Genomic DNA, 18,316 nt, shown 5'->3' on the forward strand with positions numbered 1-18,316 from the left:
CCATAAACTTCAATATCCTAACCTTCTTGGGCCACAAACATATTCTTCTAGACAGTTCTTCTAATTAAGCTACCTCCTACTTAAAATTTCAGTCCTCGAAAGCTCATTCTGTTTTCATACTGGCTGAGAAATTTGCTGACAATGAAATTTCTACTTTAAATATTCAGCATGATTCTAAATGGGTTTCTTCAAATTAGTCTTCAGTGGACCCTTAAAACCACCATTGAAGAGATAAAAGTAATTAGAAATGGCAGCCTAAATGGAGCGGAGTCTCTCAGATGTCCTCCACAGTGTAGCACAGCCTACTTTTGCCTGGCTTCCCTCAGGACATTCAGCCATTCATCACCACACAGCGCTCACTCCATTTGCACATCACAAGATTCACTTCCGCTATTCCAATTAGTATCCCACTGGGTCACAGGAGAGAGAATGTTAATCACAAGAGCAATGGCAGTTAGAGAGGAGTAGTGTACATGAAAAGGAAACACAGAATGACAAAGGAAGCCTCTTTTCAAGTCCTACCCATTCACTTAATGGTAGTGTGACCTTGGGCAAGTCCCTTCACCTCTTTTCCTCCTTGTGGAATAATTCTATGAGGGGACAAGATAAGCTGAAACTACTGTACAAAAACTGGAAAGTGGTGATTTCGGTCATATGGGTAACAATTTGAAATCACCTGGGAAAAATAAATAAATAAATATCAACATAAGAACTACACTCATTCTCTACATTCAAAGAGTCAGGTATTCAGAGTGGAAAAAATGCAAAAAGAGCTATAATCTGGCCAATAAGAGACAACACTTCTCTGTTTTATTAAGTTCCTTACCCAAGTACAGTTCTGAGTGCAGCAAAGGATGCAACGGAAACAGGTGGGAAATGCGGCACAACTATGATTAAAGTCTTCTGATACTCTAGCACAAAGGACAACTACTGTTCACTGCAACTGGTGACAGGTGACAGTTCTAGGAAGATCCTAGCCTAGCCAGAAGTGCAGCACACATAGATCTGGATTCTTATGGAAATCAAGACATCTCAGTTACATACACAAACAACCATGACAAAACTCTACTTGAAAGAAGTACAAATATGCTCATGAGTTTGAGGTTTTAAACAAAGTTAAGAAACCATTAAAGCAGTGGTTCTGAACCTTCCTAATGCTGTGACCCCTTAATACAGTTCCTCATGTTGTGGCTGTCCCCAACCGTAAAATTATTTCATTGTTACTTCATAACTGAAATTTTGCTGCTATTATGAATTATAATATAAATATCTGATATGCAGGATATTTGATATGTGACCCCAAAAAGTGTCATGACCCACCAGTTGTGCTAAATAGTTTATTAAGAGTTCTCCATCCCAAGTGGGCCCTGCACCTCACCTGGGCAGCCCAGTAGAGTTGGTTAAGGCGTTGCAGCAAGTGAGCCAGCCCAAGGACGTGAGTGTGGGAGAGCTGGCCAGCCCACCTGCTGCAGCACTCAGGAGATCAGGCCCTGCACCTCAACTGAACATCACAATAGAGCTGATCCTGCCAGTGCAAGCAGGGGTGACCTGGTCCTGAGGGCATGAGAGTGGGAGAGCTGGCTCTGTCCCCGGCGAGCTGCAGCACTGGGTGAGCTAGGCGAGGCAGTGCCAGAGAGCCTGGTGGTGTGGGTGCAGCTGAGCTACCACCCAGGCCCAGATCCAGGAACTTGAGTGGGCCCATGCCAACATCTATCCCATCTGTGAACTGCTGGAGCATGTGCAGGGCTGGTCCTACAGATCCAAAGCTGCAGGATCTCCATGACACAGGGCAACAACAGGATGTCTGAGAGGAGTCCAGGTGAGGATCCAGTATTGATGGTGTAGCAAAAGACAGAGGCCTTGGACCAGACCAATGACTCATTGCAATGAACATTTGTAAGTAAAGAAGTGTAGGCAAAAGGGTAAACTGTGGGACACACTGTGACACACTACAGCTTCCACAATGAGATTTTCTTTGCTTTTGCTTTTGCTTTTGCTTTTGGGGAGGAGGGTGCAAGGGCAGAGGATAGGTATGAAGGAACTGGGAGATGAGTGGGATTGGGGTACATAATGTGAAATTCACAAAGAATCAATAAAAAGTTAAACTGAGTTCTCCACTGCTACTATAAACTAAGTAGTAAGGCCACACATGTACAGCCATTAGAGGGTAGGCTAAACGTCAATTTGGGTTAGTGCCGTCTCTAATTCCAGGATCAGAAATATGTCCAGTACATTGAGGGGCTGGGGAGATGGATCACTAGTAGAGTACTTGCCACGCAAATACAAGAACCTGAGTTCAGATCCCCAGCACCTAAATAAAAAGCCAGGCATAGCAATGTAGGGAAGACAGAAATAGATGGATTCTTAGAGCTCACTGGCCAGGGCTGGATTCAGTGAGAGGCCCTGACCTGACTCAGGAAATAAAGCAGAGTGATTGAAGAAGTCACTCATTGTTTAGCTTTGGCCTCCACATGCACACATAACTACACAAAACATATACATACATATATTCAAAGAGTCTGAAAAAAATTAAGGAAGTGTAAAGTAACTTATTTAACTGTCACAAAAGTTCATACTCACAGATAATGATCTGGATCAAATTTGGCCAATTCAGCGGCCAGGCGTTTCTGCCTCCGTTCAGTCACAGGAGTGAAATCTGGATCCTTAATATCGATAACCTCACTCAGTTCATCCTAAAAACATCAGAACAAGAATGAATGCTATCTCAAATTTCTAGCTTTTAAAAGTCCAATCTAGGGAAGGGAGGAGGAATGTGAAAGTTGGATGAACTATCTGATCACTGAAGTATGAGATGCTTGTAATATTTAAATTCTGATTTAACAAACATTTAAGATGGGTGTGGTGGAGCATGCCTTGGCTCTCACCACTAGGCACTTGGGTAGGCAGATCTCTGTGAGTTCAAGGCCAGTCTGGTTCATGCAGCAAGTTCCAAGCCAGCCAGAGCTACATAGTGAGACCTTGTAGCAAAATACAAAACACTAATAGTCAAACAAAAACGCAAATGTTTGAATCCACTATTCTGCAGACTCTGTTAAAAATGTCCAAATAAATCATCTCATTTTAATCCATAAAACAAACTGACCAGCATCTATTAAGGATATTAACATTTAACACAGAGGATCGTGGGTACTTGCCACCAAGCCTGATCACCTGTATTCAATCCCTGGAACGTATATAACAGGAGGGGAGAAACAATTCCCAGAAGTTATCATCCTGACTCTACACACAGGCTGTGGCAGGCACGCACACACACACACACACACACACACACACACACACACACACACACACTGACCTATTTAAAAATTTTTACACAAAAAGCAGAACTGAATAAGCGCTCACAAACATGCAGAACATTTCATTCTCCGTTCATTTCCCTGTTCAGTCCCAGAGACTGAAAGTTCCTAAGACAGGGGGCTCTGAGTATATCAGGCCTCTCTGCAGATACAGAGACACTTGCCTTTCTCCCTCCCGTCTAGCTCAGCTGGCCTCAGAATCACAACAAACCATAGAAATGAAATCCCGTACAGTCTACTGTGCAAATGTGCTTGTCATGCAGGTCTGATGACCCGAGTTCAATTCCTGGAAGCCACACAGAGATAGACGAAAAAGACTAACTCTGTCCTCTGGCTTCCATGTGCACATTTTAAAATTTTCATTATTTTTATTTGTCATTTTTTCATTTATCATTAAATTTCATTATAATTTTATTAATCCATTAATTAAAAATTTTAGAGAATTTTTATGAGTAATTCTGATGTCTAGGGCTTTCCATCTCATCTTTAAAAATCTAATCCTAAGAATCATCCTTACTGTCATAACCAAGATGTGTACATATGAACATGAAGCCTGCTTCCCAAGCAGAATTCTACAGAACAGACATAAACAGGTATTGTGAACTGAAGAGACCTCAGACAATCCAAACACTACCCAAACTACGGCTTTCGTTTGTGTCCACTCCCACACCTACTGCACTCCAGGTATGAGCACAGAACTTGAAGAAACATAAAGGATCTAAGCGAAGTCAAGCAATAACTTGGTGTGATGGTTTGCATATGTTCATCGCAGGGAGTGGCACTATTAGAAGGTGTGGCCTTGTTGGAAGAAGTGTGTCACTGTGGGGGTCGGCTTGGAGACCCTCCTCCTAGCTGCCTGAGGATGCTCAGTCTGCTCCTGGCTTCCTTCAGATGAAGATGTAGAACTCAGCTCCTCCTGCACCATGCCTGCCTGGATGCCGCCATGCTGCTGCTTTGATGATAATGGACTAAACCTCTGAACCTGTAAGCCACCTCAATTAAATGTTGTCCTTTAAGAGTTGCCTTGGTCATGGCATCTGTTCACAGCAGTAAAACCCTAACTAAGACACTTGGGAAAGATGTGTAAATGCAGCGGACAGCAGTAAACTGAGCCATACATGGAAAAGGCAAGAGTGACAAAGCAGATCTGCCCTTGAAGTTAGTCCTAGGACCTTAAGCAGTCCCTTTACTTCTCTTCCTCTTATATCACAGCATGTGAAAGTTGGTGGTCAGAATGCAAGGTTTCTAAAACTGCAGTAAGCTATGGGGAGTCATACAAGCACAGCCTCCCTAAATAACTAAAATTTCCAAACTAAAAAAAGTTCTTGGGCCAGACAAATGGCCCAACGTGCCCACGACTAAGTTCAATTCCCAGGACCCACACGGTGGAAGGAGGGAACTGACACACAAAACTGTTTAATGACCTACGCCCATACACCATGGCATGTATATAGGCATGCACACATACACACAAAATAAGTAAATAAATAATATGTAGCTTTAAAATCAAAATAAACTCTTTCTTACCACTAAGTATGCAGTAGGTCTTAACCTGAGTACATTCAAATATAATGAAGGGATCCAGTAACCTTTTTGGAAGCCAGGAGATCAACTAGAATATCTTAATACTTTCAAATACAACATTTGAGGCAACAACCAGACAAATGCCTGTCCATAAAAATAAAATTTCCAAAGTTCCTTTGCACTTTATTTTTTGAGCACCTGGAATGCATTTTCCTGCAGAAATCCTAGTACAAATAGTAGTTAAGAGTCTCAGAGCAGCCCTCTAGTTTATGCGACCCATAATAAGCTGAAACAGAAGATTCAGGAGGCAAAGAGCTCGACAAGCATGCAGCAGTGTTGCCATGGGAAGGTTTGCCGTCTGGGGTCAGATCCAGCCCAGCAGAGCATCTCCTCTACAGTGCAGCATCAGTTCTTCCTCTCTCCCTCGGTCTCCTCACTGACATGCCAATTCCAGCCACAGGCCAGGGCACACGTGGGCCAAGGCCTCAGGAGGAGAAGCAGTACAATGAGTCCACGGCTTGCCTGGGTAGAATACCACTATGGGGCCATTTTCTTTCCTTGGATGGCAAATCCACAGTATGATGCATCCCTCCCCAGTGAGAAGCTCCTCTCATCACAAAGCCTTTTCTCCTCCCTCCGTGATTAAATGGACCCACATACATATAAAAGCCATGTGGATGTTATCTTTAATCATAGTTGAAAAATACTTCTCCTGTTAATATAAAATCTTCACAGGATGGGTAACCACAGATGTCTTTAATATTTTCTTGGGGAGGGTCAACATTTGCTGCTACAGGCTGTTATAAATATTAAACGATATAATACAGGGCTGAATACACCCACTATGTTCCCTGTTATTGACTTCCTACTGGGAACACAAATCCCCCTTCCAGTTCAGACTCCTTACCTACCAACAGCAATTAAAGTGTGAGGGGGGGGGGGGCAGAACAATTAATTATCACACCAGAACAGACTTGAGGTGGAGAATGGGCTATGATCAGTGAGGAATGACAGATGACTGAATGTACCCTCTGAACCAGACTCCTGGCTCTGCATCATCAAGTCAGGCTTGCCTTTCAAACTGATGCCAGCTTTTCCCTCTGGTCCAATCCACATACTAGATTTCTTTCCATTTATGGCACACATATCTTGGACTTCACTCTGATCCTGTGCATCTGCGGTGTTCTTCTCACAATTACATGTGTGCCACGTTCTCTGAGAGGTCACCTCTGGGCATCCTAGTCTAAACAGCCCCCAGTCTCACATACCACCCTGTCTTCCTCCTCCTGTAACTACTGCCATTGGCTTATGTGTTGTCTACGTGACTGTCTGCCTTCCCATAGCATGTTTCATGAGGTGGGGGAGTGGTCTGCCTTCTTCACTGCTCACTCAGTGTGTCTGCTCGTTAAACTACAGTCGTCATAGAGGAGGGAACCTTACTTGAGAAAGTGCCTCCACAAAACTGGGCTGTTGGCGAGCCTGTTGGCTACTTTCATAATTAGTGGTTGATGGGGGTGGGGGACAGTCCTTTTGTAGGTGATACTATCCATAGGCTTGGTCCTGGACTCTATAAGGAAACAGGCTGAGAAGATATGAGAAACAACCCAGTAAGTAGCAGCTCTCCATGGCCTCTGCATCAAGTCCTGTCTCCAGGTTCCTGCCCTGCTTGAGTTCCTGTTCCAACTTCCTTCAATGATAGACTAACTTGTAGAAGTAGAAGGCAAATGAATCGTTTCCTCCCCAACTTGCTTTTGGTCATGGTGTTTTCATCACTGCAATAGTAACCCTAACTAGGACAGTGTGCCCAGCAGTCAGAAGGAACTCATTACTGAGTGCAGAGTGCACAGAGGCTGTGGACCGGTCTGCTTGCTGGAATACAGATCCAGGAATGAGCATACAGTTAAAATACCCAATCTCATGGGGCCTAACTAGAGAATACGAAAGCAGCTCTTTTCAGCCCTGCTTATGCGCCCCTCTAGTCTCTTGACTCAAGGCCACCACAGCAAACTCCACCTGCATTATTCTGTGTGTCTACCTACCACAGCCTGGCGCAAACTGGACCCTAGTGAAAACCTACAGCAAACAAAAAGCAAAGGCCGTCATAAGCTCTGCACACTTATATGTTGCTCCTACGAAGCAGCACACTTTGAAGAAGCCTCAGGAGATGGGCTTAGCTGGTAAAAAGAAGGAGGTTACTGGAAGCAGCTCCTTAGGGCTTATTATCCCTGCCTACTCCCTGTCTTACACAGCTTCCTGGTGCTGAGCAGCCTCTGCCCCATGTTCTCACCGTGAATGAGCTACTCTGGCACACCTTCCCTATCGTGATGCTCAGAGAACATGAAGATCTCTGCTCACATAATCTGCTCCAACACGGCACTATAAGAGCAATGGAAAGCTGACACAGAGTCAGACTGGATCCAAAGAAAGATGTGGCTGGCGGCAGAGCACGTGGTCCTGGATTCCATCCGCAGTACCACAGGAGAAGAAAAAGTCTGAGGCATCAATCAACCAGAGCAAAGGGAGAGAAAGAAGTTCTGCAGGAACAAAAACATTCCCTGTTCTCTGTTTCAGAATAGCTGTGGTCACTAGTTGCCTAAGCAATCTGAAGATGAACACTGCCAGGAAAAGGTCATGGAGGATTTAAGCCACGCTTGTGTACATCTACATCACGGATCAAACAGGACCCAATCTGGAAAGAGAATGAACGGCATGCACACCTGGCCAGGCCATGCACATCTGGCCAGTGCATCTCCTGGAGACAAAGACCTCAAGGTCCCTGAAGCAGCCAAAGGAAGGAAGGGCCAGAGGCCTGGCATCCTACAGCTGAGGCTGTCGCCGGAGTCCTCCAAGATGGTGACTGCTGGCAGCCACCCAGGCCACCAGCTTGTTGTGTAGCCCTGACTCTGAACAGCCAGGGAAGTTTTCCAATGGCATTCTGGTGGCCAGCAGAGATTTGGAAAGGAAAGAAAGAGTGTGTGCGTGCGTGTGTGTGTGTGTGTGTGTGTGGCCAGAAGAGATTTGGAAAGAAGAAAAGAAAGTATGTGTGTGTGTGTGTGTGTGCGCGTGTGTGTGTGGGGGGGTATGTGGGTATGTGTGGCCAGCAGAGATTTGGAAAGAAGGAAAGAAAGTGTGTGTGTGTGTGTGTGTGTGTGTGTGTGTCCAGCAGAGATTTGGAAAGGAAAGTGTGTGTGTGTGTGTGTGTGTGTGTGTGTGTGTGTGTGTACATGGAAAGTGGAGGGTTGGGGCTAGTGAAAGAGAATTTGCTTCAGCAAAAATATTTTCATCATCAGATAAAATATTTTCATCATCAGAGAAGTTTGCAAAGAAATCTGTTTAAAAGGAGACAGGATCATGCTTTTGTAAATAGTTAAATTATTCACCGAAGACATCTGGGTGTGGGAAATACTGTTTTGTTTTGTTTTTTTCTTGTTTTTTTTTTTTTTTTTTTGGTTCTTTTTTTCGGAGCTGGGGACCGAACCCAGGGCCTTGCGCTTCCTAGGCAAGCGCTCTACCACTGAGCTAAATCCCCAACCCTTGTTTTTTTTTTTTTTTTTTAAATGAGTACACTGCTTTTAGCATCAGAGAAAACAAAACTATTTTCATCTAAGAAGAGTGGGGAGATACTGGCATAACACTAGTGAACAAATGTTTTGGGTGTGTCTTGACCCAAAGGCTAGAGAAACTAAGACTGTGAGAAAGCACAGTACTAGATATAATGAGACGATTGTTCCGAGTCTCTTACTTGTGATAACCTTTTTTAGGAGCATCTACAACTTTTTCACTAAAAGGAAAAGGACCATACTGTTAATGTTACAGGACCATTTTTTTAGCCACCTGATGTGACTGTCACAAACAGAGCAATTGTAAACATAGAACACTGAAAGTAATAGCAATTATGTAAGATTCTGAGAAAACATACCGACCTTACTATGACTTCTAAAAGTCTGATTAATCCCAAATGTTATTAAGAACATCATATTCCTCAAATTTACTTCATATAAGAAAATCCCTCTTCTTTAAAGCTTTTTACTGGCTTTGTCTCCTAGTAAAAAGTATACATGCAACGGTAAAGATGTCGGAGGGACCAGTATTGTTGACTGACTCACACAGTACTCAGAACAGGTCCATATAAATTCCAGGACTTGGTGGCTTCAGCCTTCTAGACTGCAAAAGTGTTCGAGGACACGTACTGTTTAAAATAGAGTGTGTGTTAGAAGGCTGGGGCAGGCAGCACTCTCTATCCAAGCACTACAGCGATAATCAGACACATACACTAAGTATGTAGTTTAAAACAGCTTTAAAAATATACAGAGGGCTGGAGATGGCTCAGTTGGTAAAAGCACTTGCCATGTGTGGAGTTTTAAATGGCGACTGTCCCCCACAGGTTCCTACATATGAATACTTGGTCAACAGCTAAGTAGTGCTGTTTGGATAAGGTATGGATCTGTAAGGATACAGAGTCTTGTGAGAGGAAACTGAGTGTACAGAGAGGAAAAGCTTCTTCCCACTTCTAGTTCCCTCTCTCTGCTTTCCTGTGTGCAGATAAGTGTGATTAGCCTGCCTCCCATTCTCGCTGCCATGCCATGCCTTTCCCTCGATCAAAGACCCTCCTTCTAGAACCCTAAGTCTAAATAAACTCTGTCTTTCCTAAGTTGCCTTTAGTCACAATATTTTATCACAGCAGCAGTTGTCAACCTGAGTTTGATCCCTGGAACCCGTGGTGTAACAAGAAGAATGAATCCTGAAAGTTAACTTCTGACCTCCCGCCCCCCATATATGCTGTAACGCAAACACACCCACACTCACATGCGTGAGTCATACACATATAAACATAATCATAATTAATTTTACAATTAAGTAATTTAAAACATGCTGGGAGAGCCAACTAGGTGTGGTGGCACACTCCTGTCATTTCATCACTGGAGATACTGAGACAGAAGGATTACCAAAAGTTCAAGGCTAGCCTGATTTACATTCTGAGTTCCATGCCAGCCTCAGCTATAAAGTAAAAACTAATCTCAAAAACAGGGAAGATGGGGGGGGTGGTGACCAAATAAAGCCTATGTTGTTTCAGATAAGGTTTTGGTGCCAAAGTAAACACATTTGGAAACTGGGCATTCTCAGCGCTCTGGGCTGGCAGTGTTTTGTGAATGAATGACAAGCCTCTGCTGCTAGCAGAACACTACACAGAAAACCCTGGAGTCCACTCACTTGGGTGGCCTTTTCTTTCTAAATTTAGGAATAGGGATTTTTTTTTTAAGTAATATTCATTCAATTGAAGTTTGAAAAGACTTTAGCAGCTTTAGTTAAGCTAAATGAACCATCTAAGCATTTCTGACAGAGAAAGAGATGTAATCCTAGAGGGACATACAGGGATCCTAACTACACTGACAGTGTGGTCACTTTCTAAGTGGAGTGACAGATATTTAGGAATCTGATGCTTTAGTCACACTATTCAGAAATAGTACTACCTATATCCGTGCTCTGAAATACCATGCTATCTCAAGAGTATATACAACTTTTATGTTTCAAAGTACCAACAATAAAAGATAGGTATAGTGTTATATATCTGTGCTTCTGGAACTTGAGAACAGGAGGCAGGAGAACCAAGAATTCAAGGCCAGCCTCAGCCTCAGAACGGCCTGGAATGAGTAAAACCCTATATCAAAAAAAAAAAAAAGAGTATTTCATAACAACACTGACTTAAAAAGCAACCTAAATTATTTATAAACAATTTTCAATAAATACAAAAACTTCTGACGTAAAAGGGATTTGGCCTTACCTGAACTATGGTTCTTTAGCATCCTCTAAGGAAGGAGAAACCCTTTAAAGTGGCCACACTACCTCTGGACTGGACGTTAACTGATGTCTAGGACACTTACAAAAGCAACCCAAGTATAAAATGAGAACAAGCAAAACTAAACAAAAAGCTCACAGACCCACCTCATCGGAAAACTCAGTCACGTACAGGTACAACAGAAGCTGCGTCATACCCCAGTACTTGATCTCCAGTCCTCAGCAGCATCAGACTTCCTTACGGATGTCCAGAAGCACCAGGAGAGAGATGTTACTCATATTCAGGAAAGTTAGTTCCATCCTAGACGGAACTTATCTAAGGACAGCATCGAACTAGTCATGGAAGGAATAGACAGCTACATGATTCTCACATACTACAGGCTACAGGCTCTAACTATGTCGTCGTCTACAATCTTCCTTTATAAGTGCCCGGGTAAGCAGAAATGAAGCTGAGACACACTGTGTACCCAGGACAGCATACCTGTAACCGCTGAACCACACCTGCTCGCAGGTTTCCAAATCCATAGTGACACTGCGATCGCAGAGTACTTTCTGAGACCTCTTCATAGGGAGTCTGCTCAATTTCCCAGTCAAACTCTTCATCCTCATCATCAGCTCCTTCCTCAGAAACCCCGGAAGCACCTAAATGTGTTAGATATTAGTATACTGCTTAAAGTTCTGAGGTATCCAGATACAATGAGAAGAAGCTGCTACAGGGAAAATGCTTGTATTTGTGCACTGAAGGCCCAGACAAGAACCGTCACAGCCCTGCAGATCATATGAGCAAAAAGTGGAGCCAGCCCAAATGTTCACCATGGTAGGAGGTATAGATAAACTGAGAACGTCGTCTACCATACAGTGATGAAAATGTATGGACTTCTGTTTTAACACAGACACACCTCATAAGAACATGGAGTGTAAGAAGCCAGATGAAAAGGAACACATACTCGGGGAGTAATTATGTAAGCAACTCACAATCAGGCAAAGGGGGAGGGAACTGGTGATCTATGATAGAATGGGGTACAGTACCTGGGAAGAGCATGACGGGATTATAGTAAATTTTAAACCCAGGGCATTGTAAATAAGTGAACACTACAGTTTGTGACCTAGCAAGTGTTTATATATTTTTTTCTTTTTTTTTTTCCTTTTTTTTTTTTTCGGAGCTGGGGACCGAACCCAGGGCCTTGCGCTTCCTAGGTAAGCGCTCTACCACTGAGCTAAATCCCCAACCCCGAAAGTGTTTATATTATGTAACTTTTTCAGTTATACATTCTGACAAGACAATGTTTTAATTGATAAAGAAAAAATGTGACTGGTCTACTCATCCACTACTGGTCTGCCTTTTAACTATGATATCAGATGAGCTATTTTCATAGGACAGTTGAACTTTTCCTTTTTATTTTCTTCACTTGAACCTTTTCTCTCAGATTTTCTATCCCCAAGTCTCCTCTCCTAGAAATACCAATTATCAGAAGCATTCCTCTCTATCTTCATTTCCTCCTGACCGCAGCAAACATACCTATTTCTTCCACAAGCGGTTTGGCAGACCTGGATTTTCTTGGTGCCAGAAGCGCAGTTAACATGTTCAGCCCCTCAAAATGCTGGCCAGGAGTTTCCTTGGGCAATCGAATGGTAAAAATTCCTTTAAAAGAAATTGTTGTATACTTAGATTAAAATATTCAGACTTCATAAGTGCATATAGGGAATGTAAGTACGGGTAATATATAATTCTGAGGAAAACCTTTGTAACCTGTATAAGTGTCACAGCTCTGAAGGGAAAGGTACCTTGACAGTCGGGAGCCAAGGAACACCATAGTCACACACACAACAGACCTTGCACAAGAGATTTACCTGGAGGAAAAACGCAGGAGGGTGGCAGCGAAGAACTAAGCAGAAGATGGGATTTATATAGGGTTTCTTGAAGGGTAGTGGGGTGTGGCTTTCCAGAATGGCCTGGGATTGGAGGGATTATATGGGCCAATTCAGGTATTAGTGGAATTTTTTTTTTTCCTGTAGGACAAAACCTGGCCACTCCTATCAAGGGCTGGGACAGCCATTAACAGCCAGTAGGGAAGTCTGAGTGGAGCAAGGCCTGGCCCTTGGAGTTCCTCAGGCAGGGGCCCTGGTCACTTCTGCACTGTAGGTTCAGTCAGGCCCAGCAGCCAGAATAGTCTAGGAGATATCTAGGAATGGAGCTTCTGCCCACTGCAGGAAAGGCTGTCTGACAGCTTGAACTGGCCAAAATAGTCAACAAACTATATATCTGAAAAGAATTAATATCCACAACATGTAAAGAGCTCAAAATACAAAATACTCAGGCTGGAAAAATGGCTCAGTTGATAGCATTTCCGCCATAACCATAAGGATCTAAGTTTGAATCTCTATATTCTACATATACAATAAAGTGAGCACAACATCAAATACCTATAACCCCAGTGCTGAAAAACGGAGACAGGAGAACCCCTAGGGTTTGGTTTGCTGCCAGGCTGAAGCAGCAAGTGCCAAGCGCCAGGTTCAGTGAAAGACCTTGTCTCATAGGTAAATTGCAATGAAGGAAGAAGCCACAAGTCAATCCTCTGTCTACAGCCATGTGCATATACACAAACACAAACTAGGTATAAACCACCTACAAACACATAGACAAAAAACAACCAACCCAACCAAATGGCAAATAAACACATGAAATAAAATGGTCAGCATCCTTAGCCAACAAAGAAATGTAAACTACACCGAGATCCCATCTCAGCTCAGTCAGACGGCCTCTTAGAAAGAAAACACTGGCAAGGATGCGGCGAAAAGTGACCTGTTAGAACACGGCTAGTGTTCTAACTCATCTTACCACCTCGGAAATCAGTAAGGATGCCCCCACAATACTAAAGTCAGAAATGCCATTTAACCCAGCTATCCCTCCTAGGTCTACACCCTGAGGAGTTCAAGTTATCATGCCACATCTACATTCCCTACAGCACATTCACAACAGCCAAGGTTATGGACTCCGTCTAGGTGTCCATCAACAGATAAATAAAAATTATGTATCTACCCGATGGGCCTTGACTAGTCATAAAAAGAATGAGATGGTGTCATGTATAAAAAAATGGATATAACTGGAGATCATATTGACCAACATAAGCCAGACTAGACATGCTTTGTCCCATTTGTGAACCAGTCTTTCTATAGACGCATGAACAGACAGACAGAGGCTAGACAGGCAGATGGGTAAATAGATGATAGATACATAGTAGAGACATAGATGATATTCACATCTCTCTCTCTCTCTCTCTCTCTCTCTCTCTCTCTCTCTCTCTCTCTTTTGTGTGTGTGTGTGTATGTATGTGTGTATATGCGCACGTACGCATGTATGACCTCATGTATGAGACACGAAAGCTAGGGAAACTAGGGGAAAGGATATGAGTAGGAGAGGAAAAGGGGAGAAGAGAGAAAGGAAACAGTTTGGAGTGGTGCATATATGATATACTTGAAAGAAATTGTTTTCATGAACCCTAATACCATCTGCAATGAACACCAATAAAACATTTTAACTAGATTATTTAAAAAAAAACATAATTCCTTATGGAATTCTAAAATTTTGCCCTTATTATAGGTTTAGGAACTATAAATCAAGAAAAAGTCTTAAAAGGGCTTTCTCCAAAGTTGTCTTTTCTATCAGAAATTCATGCGTCCAAACCACAGAAAGCTAATACCATCTTAACCTAGTCAAAAATAGCCAAACTCAAAGAGTTTCTACAAGTCAGTGGCTGAAGTGGCAACAGCACTGTCTGACAGCTACTAACAAAATGTGTATTTCTGGACTATGGGGAAATCAGGATGCCTAATCCAAAGAGTGGCAATGGCTTTAAAACCACAGCAAGGCAATTACAGCTTAATAATTTCCTAATAACTCGTGAAATTTTTTTAAATTTTTTTTAGAGACAGCTTTGCAATGTAGGCCTGGCTAGCCTCAAACCCACATGAAACTGTGCTCCTACCTTAGGTTCCTGGGCACCAGGATTGCAAGTGTGTATTCCCACTTGCAGCCTACTGTGTTAAACGTTTACCTCTCCCATCGCACCAACATGCAGTCCAAAGCATCACATACAACCTGACCCAGACGCCCCCATATATTCAACACCTCAACTCTCAAGACTTTACAGTTTTGTTTTGCTTTTTAAGGTTTACTTTATAAAGGAAGTGCACATGAGTACAATGCCTGTGGAAGCCACAAGAGGGCGTCAGATTCTCTAGAGCTAGACTTAAACTGTAAGTCTCTGTGTACTGCAAACCAAAACCTTTGGTCCTCTGTAAAAGCAGTATATGCCCTTAACAGCTGAGCTACCTCTCCAGCCATAGAGTTCGATAATCCCATTGTCACATCCACAGCTAGGACAGCAGCTCCCTTATACTTCATTATCACATCATCAGGAATGAGAATTTAATCAGGTTTCTTTAGTCTCTTTGTACCCCACTCCTTACCCTAGTGCTCAATAGTTATTGAATAAATTACATAAGAGTAGTATACAAGCTACTCTTTCTAAATTAAAAAAAAAACAAACTACTCTGCATGCATGGGGTTGGGACAAGCTGTGCTGTAATTCATGTGTGGCAGTCTGAGCATAGCTCTGCCCAGTTTTCTCCTTTACCTTAGCATGGGTTCTGGAAACCAAATTCAGGTTACCAGGTTTGATAGACAAGCGCCTTTACCCACTGAGCGACCTTGCTGGCCCCCACAGCTGCTCTTATTTCCAAACTCAATACAAAAGAAAAGACAGTAGCTCCTATAAGAGTAAAATTCATGGGTTCTGTGGCTAGCTTAAAATGGGGGGCTTGTCAATCATGAAAAGAAGGTCCAACTAATCTTTAAAAATTTTCGGGGCTGGGGATTTAGCTCAGTGGTAGAGCACTTACCTAGGAAGCGCAAGGCCCTGGGTTCGATCCCCAGCTCCGAAAAAAAGAACAAAAAAAAAAAAAAAATTTTCCACTCACAATTTCTCATCTACCTGTTATTAAAATTTAAATTTAAAAACTGTATAAGAAACTTTTCATTCAAATGCTTATAAACCGTCCGTCCATTTTAAAATCAGTCATTTCAAGTTGATGTTTACTTTAAACATGTGCTAAATATAGAAACAAATCCAGAAAATTAAACTAGAACTTTTGATTCAAATTTACTTTAAAGATTATTGCAAAATACTTTAAAAGACTGAGAAAACGGCTACCTGTCAAAAATCCAGAGCTAACAGGCAGTAAACAGTAAAGAAAGAGTTCTGCAGCATATAGCAATTGCTAGACATCTGAAAGTCCCCATGCTATCTTTGGAGACGACTACCACGTGGGTACTATAGCATAAGGAATCCACCAATCCTATCCAAGACTGGGCCTATGGCTCAGTCAGTAAAGCGTTGCCTTACAAGCGGGAGGACCTGAGTTTGATTCCCAGCACCCAAATGAAAACATAAGACGCTGCGTGTGTGTAACCCTCCAGCTGGAGAGACTGAGACAAGGGTATTTATTCCCAGGGCTTACTACACAGCCAAGAAACCGTGTCTCTAACACACTTCTCGGATGACATCAGAGGTGGTCCCCCACATGTACACATATATACATATAACTCTCCTCAACACACCTATACCACATATGCAGTTGTACACTACCATCCTTGGAGTCAAACTGCCACCATCTTCAGCTCTGCAGGCCTGTTCACAAAAGGCCATCACAGCTGAGCCACCTTCCCTCATGGAGAGAGAGTGTCATGGGACCTCATCTGATTATTCAGTCACCACCATCCCCAACTAGTATATGATACAATTCTGCCCCAACTGCTGTGGTCGTGGGGGAGGAGCTAGAACATATGCTGAAGGGAGTTCAATCCATGCAGCCCTGGGGAAGCCATGCAGCTAGATCATCCACTGTGCCCAAAACCTCTAACCACTACTCTAATTTTATAAACTCAAAGGTTCCCCCAGGGAACTTTGGTGGAATCACATTAAGTTTTTCAGTGGGATCTTAGGAGAACATCCCTTCTAGGGAAGGAATTTTAGCAGCATTGGTATATGCACATGCATGTGTGTGCATACGTGCATGCGTATACACACAAAATCTATACACACACACACACACACACACACTATCTAAACTCCCAAACCATACCTTTATCTGCATCATAGGATCCCTGCTCAGATCCATTTTCTACAATCCTTCCAGGAAGTGTTAACCTGCAGAGTTAACACAAGGAAGATGATCACCCATCACAGCACGGTTTTAGTCATCAAAACCCACCCACCATTCGAATGGCAATTGTTCAGTACGTCTTTCACATATTACAGGCCAAATAACCTAGATTCAGTCTTCAACTAAGAAAAATCAAAGATGACCCATCTTCCCATTTGAATACTTTAGTTACCAATAAAATAGGGGTGGGGGTGGGGGTGGGGGGGGGAACCTCACAAAAAAAGTTAGTAAATGCATGTGTTCTGCTTAACTCTTTTAACTTAATCTGTTAAGTTAAACTTCATCTTAGTTTTATAGGTAAAGAGAAAATGGTGTATATAGGGTTCATTACTATCCATGATTTCAGATATCCACGGAGGAGTCCTGGAAGTTATCTCTCCCTCATAGGTCGGGAGTATTTTCAAGTCGGCATGGAATTAATATGTCTCCCACACGAGCAGTGCAGAAACCCGCTTGACTGCAGCTTGACTTAGTTGAAAAGCAGAGGGCAACTGACGCAAGTTTAGGAAGAAGACTCTCAGAGCATCCACTGTACAGGGGGTTGATAGTTCTGCTTAACTCAAAGTAGGGCTATCCAATTTAAAATGACATAGTGCATTTAAGAAGCTGCCTGCCTACCACACTGAAGGTGGGGAGTGTCAGCTGCCACTACTGTTTTGGTTCAATAGAAGAAAAGCCAAGATGGGCAAATGCTAAGTACTGCTCGCCTCTCCCGGCAGCCAGGAAGAAAGAAATTGTCTAATCTAATGCCAACGGGATCTGAGAACTACAGGAAGCAGACGGCATGCGGGCAAGAGTCAAAGGACCGAAGACCCACGCGGGGAAGTCACCACGCAAGGTGGGAGGCGCGGGAGTGCAGTGAAAGAAAAGCACAAGTCAGGATGGATTGAAAACGAGGGTGACAGGACTGACGCTGGATGGGTGGCCCCGTGCTCCGCAGAGGGATCTACAGATGCCACAAGAGGTGGTTCTGCGGCAGGTAGATTGCGAGTTTGGAAGAAGCCGCCGCCAAGGCAGCAGCGAAAAGACCCGCGAGTGTGTCCGCGAGGCGCGGATTTAATCGCAAGCGTAGGCTCCTGAATGAAAGCGGCGCGCAGGCGGCGGGAACTCGCCTCAGAAAGTACGGCTTGGCGTAGAACTTGAAGTCCACCCCCTCGAAGTACACGTCGAACTCGGAGGCGCGCGCGTGGGGCACGCGGATGGCGACGGTAAGGAAGTCGCGGTCCTGGGTCAGTTCGAACGCAGGAGTTAGCATCGTTGCGCGCGCCTGAAGCCACCACCGGCTAGACACGCGACAAGTACCCACGCGACAGACCCAAGCCGTCTGCCACAGCGCTTCCGGACGGAGGCGGAAGGGAGTGCGTATAGAGCCGGAAGTCCCGCCCTACGCCAGTCTCCTTGGAGACAGGACGCTTTCGCTGGCTAGGCGGAGTTTTTAAACAGATTGCGAAAAG

General features: G+C 43.5%; 1 protein-coding gene across 1 annotated transcript in view; it reads right to left on the bottom strand.

Moving 5' to 3' along the window:
* The window catches only part of Shq1 (SHQ1, H/ACA ribonucleoprotein assembly factor), a 92,481-nt gene extending 74,277 nt beyond the window's left edge, over window positions 1-18,204 (bottom strand). The window contains exons 1-5 of the mRNA NM_001134713.1: window positions 17,975-18,204; window positions 16,782-16,846; window positions 12,157-12,279; window positions 11,119-11,279; window positions 2,581-2,693 (exon numbers count right to left, since the gene is read on the bottom strand). Of these exons, the coding sequence (NP_001128185.1) occupies window positions 2,581-2,693; window positions 11,119-11,279; window positions 12,157-12,279; window positions 16,782-16,846; window positions 17,975-18,117 (605 nt within the window). The 5' untranslated portion in view covers window positions 18,118-18,204. The remainder of the gene's footprint in view (window positions 1-2,580; window positions 2,694-11,118; window positions 11,280-12,156; window positions 12,280-16,781; window positions 16,847-17,974) is intronic.
* Window positions 18,205-18,316: the final 112 nt, after the last annotated feature.

The sequence above is a fragment of the Rattus norvegicus genome, chromosome 4 (assembly GCF_021556685.1).
Source record: "Rattus norvegicus strain SHRSP/BbbUtx chromosome 4, alternate assembly SHRSP_T2T, whole genome shotgun sequence".
Taxonomy (NCBI): Eukaryota; Metazoa; Chordata; class Mammalia; order Rodentia; family Muridae; genus Rattus; species Rattus norvegicus.